Genomic DNA, 7,822 nt, shown 5'->3' on the forward strand with positions numbered 1-7,822 from the left:
AATTTCATATCGTATTTCTCTTTCATTCCGTTCCCTCTCGTTTACTTAATGTTTATTTGTACATTGCATACGAAGTGACTGTGAATTATCGTTAGTACCTTAAACGGTCAATAGAATTCGCTTAAAGAGACAAGTGCACGTCTTATAAATGCACTTACATCGTTAAACGAATCGATTTCGACATCTTTAACATTTTATCTGCTCGGGTAAGCTTTTTTATGGAAATTGGTTTGGGATTCTAGAAATACGTTATTAACACATTGTCGACTGCTAATGTTTTGCTAAAATTATCTACGGAAAAAAGGAAATTTTCAGCGATTTTAGACGCATAGAATTATAACATATATTTGAATGAACTTTTTTTTATTTAGATATAAGTAACTTCAAAAATAAAATTAATGATAATATCCTCAGTAATAGGATAATGTTTAAAAGTAAAAAAAATACCGTTAACTGCAAAACAATCAAGAAATCATGCATATTACTAACAAGGAGAAAACTCGTTTCCAACGTGTGTCATATGAAAACGAGAAATCTCAGTCTCGATCGTTAAGGTGTTAGCACTAGCACAACTGATCGTTTAATATGATTAATATTTAATCCTTACAAACATTGCGATAATATATTTTTTTTGTTTCTTCGTATATTCATTATAGTATTCGAATATTTAACACTTTCAGGACATGAATAATTGCTAAATAAGAAAACTGAAACCCATCATTTTGACGGGTGGTGTAAGTATAATATTAAATACACCGCTTTCTCAATTACTTCTTTAAAATGATATTAAAACTAGTCATTGTTTTGCATATTAAGGTATTACGATGTTCTTGGGAAAATATTGTAACCTATGGTAACTAAATATGTATTGCTTAAACAACTTAATAAATATTACTTAAACAACTTTTTATTATGGGTTCATAAAATACAAGCTGTCAGTAGATTGAAAGTAACACCCGAAAAAAGGTTTTTAAACAAAAGAGGTAGCTAAAAGTGTGGTATGAACTATAAAATATAAGTGGTGCAAATAGATAAAGGTGATACGAATAAATAATTCGATCAAGAGATGCTCAATTATACGTACATTAGAAAAATATTCAACATTAATGAGTATTAGTATTAACTAATCATAATATATAACTGTGTTATAGTAATACAACGTATAATATAAGTATATAGAAAATACTTTACTAGCAAAAGGAGTCCAGACAAGATATAAATCAGACAATAACGTAGACTAGGTCAGTATTAAAAAGTTTCGCTTGGAGTTCACCTTCAAACCTTGTATCTTGGACTCAACGAGGATGAAAGAGATGATGGTGCATGAATGTTGCAGTATGTGCGCGTGTCTCGTTGCTTTTATCATTTATTGTCATAAGCATCGACTCCAAATCAACGCTACTTTTACAAAAAAGACTTTCTTTAACGCTACAACTACCGAACGTTTAATGCGATTAATATATAATCCTTATAAAAATTGTGACAATAGATTTTTTACATTTTCACATACTTATTATACGTGTGGTATTCAAATGAAATTATTCATTCTTAAAATCGTTTCGAATATTCAACAACTTTTAAGATATAAATAATTGCGAAATAAAGAAACTGGAATCAGTCATTGCGATATGTGCAGTGACTTTGGTGTTAAAATTTTAATTTAAAATTATTTTCTAAAGTTAATCATGTTATAATAGTTTCTCCTTGATTAAACTTTCGGCTTTCGCTATATATAGAAAATTCTATAATATAAAGAATATTCTTTAAATTAAAATTTTGAAATGTATCTTTTGAACCTTCGATAAAAATGTCAAATAAACGTCCTCGTATGAAGAACATTCAAAATACTTCCAGAAAAATAGTAATTTTCTGTGCTTAAACGTAAACGAAGTATTAATATTTAACTAAAATGGAACATTGTAGAAAAATAAAACGTTCAATTTAATTTGCGTCTCTTTATTTACATTTTCCGGAAACTTACCGAACGCCTCGCGCATAATTAGAACATCAACAAGGAAAATAAAACATTTAAAATCAACCCTTCATTACACAACACAACACAGAAATATAAAAAGAACACGAAACACGTATACGACAATGAAAAGAATTTATTCCAGTCTCGCGCAGCACGAAAATATAAAACATCGAACGTTTCATCAGTGAAAAACATTAATCGTGCGATATCTTAAAAGCTAAATCCCGCATGATACCGAAATATTTACTTTCAATATTTGTTCACGTCGCAGCGTAAACATCGATACGAATTTCACGGTGCATTTCGTTCTCAAAGCAGGAATTCTCAAATATACATTCTCGCAAAAACATCACCGGAGGGCAAAGTCTGCCGAATGGTTTTGAGAAAAGGACGCAAGCTCGCAGGAAGAGAGTAGATACCTTCGCGGAATGTTATCTCGCTGGAATGGAACGCCATGCAAAATTACAATCTATTCTTCTCCTCTTTGTAGGGATGAGCAGCTAGCCAGTCCAGGGCGCGCTGAATGAGCGGCGGTATCGGTTGGGGCGGGGGTGGCGTTGGTAAATGCGCGCCGTCGAAAGTGGCTCCATTTTCGTTGGCCAGCCAACCAAGGTTAATTTTCGAGCCGTCCGGCGCGGTCCACGAGGCCGAGCCGCGGACTTCCTCGGCCTCCGCGTCCTTCTGCCCGGGATTCTTCAAGAAGCCCTCCTCTTGAACGGAGATCCCATTCCCGGTCTCCCATTTCGTAGAAAAACTGCCGTCCGGGCTGATGTCCTGGCTTTGACTGATGATTGGGATCTGCTGGTCCGCGGCCAACACCATGCCCGTCAGGCTCAAAAGGAATATCGCGCGAACGTACATCACTCGGACTGAAGTCTTTTCCCTGTAAAAGGTCCTTTATGTCAAAATCCTTTGTCGGAGTGATCAATTAACAGACTGTTTCCACACAATGAATTGAAATGAAACTTTGGACATATCTTTGATATAACTTTGAATATTTTGCCTTTGCAATATTCTATACTGCCCTGAGTTTCAAAAATTAACTCGTGAACGGTCAACAATGTGTTAACAGTAGAATAGTATTTACGTATCATGTATTTGTATTTCGAGAAATAAAGTATGAATAGTAATAATAATTATGATAATGTTAATAGTAATAGTAAAATATTAGTAATGCGTTATAATGTTAACACTAACCGTACCGGAACCAGTCAAATGATCGAATTTAAAATTTTGCGTTTTGTTTCGTTGATTTAACTTTACGTCAATTCTTATATTGTCCACTTAGTTTTCCAATGTTTGTCTTTCGTTTTATTTCTATTCCCACTAAAAAGAATTTATTATCTAACTTGTATACCTTTATTTTCTAGTCAGTTATTTGACTGGTTATGGTAGGAAAAGTGCCGGTACGGTTAGTGTTAAGTAAGTACCAATTTAAACCTAACCCAAATGACTCGCCAGTGTGATCTGCAGTTAGGAAATAAAGGTGGTCCGTATAATACGCAAGTACCACTAGAACTACTATACCCGACAAAATGTTGGATTTCAGTTTTCTTATTTCGCGATTATCGATATCTTAAAAGTGCTGAATATCCAAATTGACTGTAGAAACAGTTTCATTTGAATATTATAGTAAATTCGTGAGATTGTCGAAAAAATCTGTTGGCACAATTTGATAAGGATAACATATTAATCGCATTAAACGCTCGGTAGTTCTAGTGTTAATAGATTCGTTACCACGTCATTCATCTATGAAGACTGCTTAAATATTTTTTTCGGAAGCTTATTCATTCAAACGTATAATACAAATTTAGCACGAACATTTGTAATGTATCATAAAAATAAAAATGTGTAATCAAAATTCGCAAAAAATACTCAAAACATGTAATTTCTGCAAACTATGTTCGAAAATGTATTCTTGTAGTGAAATTACGTTAATAAGTGGGAAAAAGTTAGTTGACCTCCAGTTTATCATACAGTGGTATTAAATAGACGGTTTTGTTGTTTTTAGTATACTAGACTGAAGTGAGTTGTTGACTCTTTGTAACTTTTTTATAACGCGGCACTGTCTTTCTGTTATGTTTCAGATGATAGTTTTGTTATTTACATGGATAAACAAATTATTCTTAAATAAATTAATACATAAATTATAAGAAAATATTAATAGGTTAGTTAATTAATACATCAATTAATAATATTATCATCATGATTCAAAAGAAATAATAATTATTATTATTACTATTAAACGTAAAACTAACGATTTATGTGTAAATACCAAGGTTATTGATTTTCTAAGTATCGCAGGCAAAATAGTACTGTATCAGAAATTCAGAAATGTTATTTGTAAATGAAATCTTCTATATTCTTTGGTGAAATATAAGTAGAATATTATTTGTACATTTAATATACTGATATGGCTATGTTTTTGTTTTTTTTTATTATAAAATAAATATATGAACTTTGTAGAATATGTTTTTTTACCTAAAACTACTGAAGTTGAATTGACTACTGAAATTAACTACTGCAATTAAGCAATTTCTAATAAGTATTAACAATTAAATGGTATTTAGAATTTTTTTCACAAGATCGAAGAATTAACTTATATGTACCGAGAGAGTTATTTAAAAAATTATGGTAATATTACAATCGAGAATAGTCTGAATGAGAATAAGTGAAAGATCCTTTCAATGTTCAGACACAGTCAGTTGAAACTATTATGAACGAATCATCTGAATCGATTACGTAAACTGACAAAGAACATTCAGTGTAGTTTATTTCAAGATTACCATCTCGAACAGAAGATAAATTTTTATCTTATTATACACTCATTGAGAAACAAATATAATCGAGTGTACAAATTACAAATATTATCAACTTTAAGGGAAATAAGTATTCGAAGAGCTTGTAATATGCAAGTCAGCATACGTGATTATAATTATCGATACAAAAATTATACTTCTCTTTATTTGGACATTTTCATCATAGAAATATTTTGGTTTCTCACTGTATATAAACATATTATTATTATTCTAGAATAATTATAGCTTCAGCTAATATATAGCGTTCAACTAATAATTTTAAGTTTTTAATAATTGTATAAGCTACACATGATTCGCATAAACAAATATTGAACAAGACACACACTAATAAAACACGGACATGTCCAAAACAACTAAAAAAAAACACTATACTCAAATGTTCTATGTTTTTAATAATTTTAATAATCAATTAAATTTTGTCAACGTAGAGCTACCGATTTATGTGTACCTCGGTTGCTGATTTTCTAGGTACCGCGTGCAAAATCGTACTGACGATGGTACGCCTACCGCTTGCACCTTTTATAGTTTGAAGTACTCTTCGCTATCACCGACATTTTCCATCAAATGTCACTCGGTGATACCGGTTCAGCCTTCGTATGACCGGTATCACGTATTAAAGGAAACCTTTCCGGCTAAGTTGCGGGACGAACAACCTGCAATCAATCCGCGCCTACGTCGTCAATTAACCGTTACTGTAAATATACAGCCGCTTTAAATAATAACCAATTACCTGTCAAAACATAATATCGAATGTATCAATAGTGACAGGTTTGGATTAAATGAACGAAACTCGCCGTTCAATTTTCGTAAGCATTACAAAAAAATGAACCATGTATCTTCAAGAAAGTTACATGTTTATTCGATTGAATTATGAATAATTTCAATTTTTCTTTTTTCATTTATTTAGTATTTGTTAGGTCGTATAAGATAAAACGCTCGATTTCTTATCATTTGCAAGTTGAACATCCATGTGATCAGTTATACGTTTAAAAATGTGGAGTTCTTTCCTTCATTGCTGTGTTAGTAAAAATGCATACGAGCAAATGGTACATAGATGGATTAATAAACCCTTCATTCAATTAAACAACCAATGTTTCTTTCTCTTTGAATAATTTGATAATTTTATACTACATGATTTTAATATAAAGAAGATTAATTATTGTAATATTGAATCAATATTATTTTCAATAATGTGTTAGTATTTTTTAATATTATATAAAAGGTATTGCGTATCATATGTTACTTATTATACATCACTTTTTAGAAAATAATCTTTCCTTGTGTCAGACGTCTGTAGGTCTTGAAAAATGATCTGTCAAAGAAAGCCTGGTTGTCATGAGTGGAATCAGCAACTTTTGAATACGTCGCACAAGGTACTATATTGTCGTAGTACCGCCTGTAAGATCTTTCGTTGCAACAAGTACCATCAGTCATCTCTTTATTTAAACACACAACACGTTGTAGCAGTTCTTATGAACAGATAAAAAGACAGTTCAAAAGACGTGGAAATTTCTCTTGGAAATTTGTAAAACAATGACGAGTCAATGACAACTGAAACGTGTCTCAATGTCAACTACGGTACAATTATTGAAAGTCTGCATCACTGATATACCTTTCTTTGATTTTGAATCTAACTTAACAAGCTCATCGATCTTTTTCAACAATATAGTGTCACAAACGATTAAAACAAAGTTTTTCTACATTTTATGTACAGTTAAAAATATAATTCAAAAAGCAGTCCTCATTTACTCAAATAGAGACCTTTTTTATTTTCTTCTTATATATTGTTGAATGCATCAATGAAACACCATTTTTTTTAACATAATAAACACAAACTACTCCATAAAATCAAAGGATTATTATATTGTAAATGAAAAATTACCGACCTTTGAACTCCTATAACTCTATAATAAAAAGTCATACAACATTCTACTAAAGTTTATTATAATGTGTGACACTTTTACTTTCGCTTTCCATCAGCCATGTTTTCCTACGATGTTTTCGCCTCAAATAACTTCTCTATTTTAACAATTTTCTACCTGACAATCGAAATATTAATTTACAAAATTATTATAAATGGATAACCTAAAAATAATGAATTTTTTAGATCGTGCTTGGTCTATGTATTTCAGTAAATAAATTATAAATTATATAATTATGTAATAATATATAAATTATGATGAAACATTAATCGCACCAAACTTTTAAGGTGAGTTAGTAACTGGTTTCCCAATTATGGGACGCTAAAGGTGTGAATATTCATCAAGACGTAAATGCACCCCTTTCGATGTACGGTCATTTATGAAACATTGTATAATTTAATTTGAATTAATGATTCTTTCGGTTATTCTACCTATTGGAGAATTTATTTTCTTCGTGTAAAGAGGAAATACTTTTGTAATGAAAAAAATATCGAGGTGACATATTACTTTATTTTGAAACTCGAACATACAGAGCAATCAAAGCCAAATTTTTATACGCCAGGTATTTCTTTATTATTAATTAATCGATTATGACATTCAAGATGCATTTATAAACATGTTGTACCGTTGATAGATATATATTCAATGAATTTCCATAACAATTTATTTACATTCAAGTCTGATAACTTTCCAAACATGAATATATACATTGTATATAATTATTGGACATAAATTGGACATAAATACCTTAAGATTCCAGTATAATTTTTTGGTGAGTCGAAGTTTCAATTTTATTTTAATAAAAAATAGAAAACCTATTTTTGACTCATCTAGATCATGTCAAGATTATCAATGATTTTTTACACAACACTCTGCAGTTTATTGTCTCAACTATATGCTGCATCATATATACTTTTATGTAATACATACTAAATCGTAACATAAAAAAGAAATTCAATAAAATAGAAAACGTAGAAGAAGGGTAAAAAGATGATTAGGAAAAGAGAGGGAGGAACAATTAAAAAAAAATTCTATCATTAACTATGTACAAGATACAGATATTTTGTTCTTAAAGATTCTGGGGAAAATATGTGGAAAACTAGAAA

General features: G+C 30.6%; 1 protein-coding gene across 3 annotated transcripts; it reads right to left on the reverse strand.

Moving 5' to 3' along the window:
• Positions 1–1,198: 1,198 nt before the first annotated feature.
• Positions 1,199–5,274, reverse strand: LOC116430035 (endocuticle structural glycoprotein SgAbd-2). Of its 3 annotated transcripts, none has more exons than XM_031983664.2 (2): positions 5,243–5,274; positions 1,199–2,858 (listed from the first exon to the last, which is right to left on the reverse strand). In XM_031983664.2, exon 2 carries the CDS (start codon positions 2,834–2,836, stop codon positions 2,438–2,440), a length of 399 nt encoding a protein of 132 aa, XP_031839524.1. In that variant the 5' UTR covers positions 2,837–2,858; positions 5,243–5,274; the 3' UTR covers positions 1,199–2,437. The 3 variants fall into 3 exon arrangements, with proteins under 3 accessions (XP_031839524.1, XP_031839525.1, XP_076227521.1); XM_031983665.2 differs by having other exon boundaries at positions 5,229–5,272; XM_076371406.1 differs by lacking the exon at positions 5,243–5,274 and adding an exon at positions 3,421–3,436.
• Between the last annotated feature and the right edge of the window lie 2,548 nt (positions 5,275–7,822).

Source organism: Nomia melanderi, chromosome 1 (assembly GCF_051020985.1).
Source record: "Nomia melanderi isolate GNS246 chromosome 1, iyNomMela1, whole genome shotgun sequence".
NCBI classification, from domain to species: Eukaryota; Metazoa; Arthropoda; class Insecta; order Hymenoptera; family Halictidae; genus Nomia; species Nomia melanderi.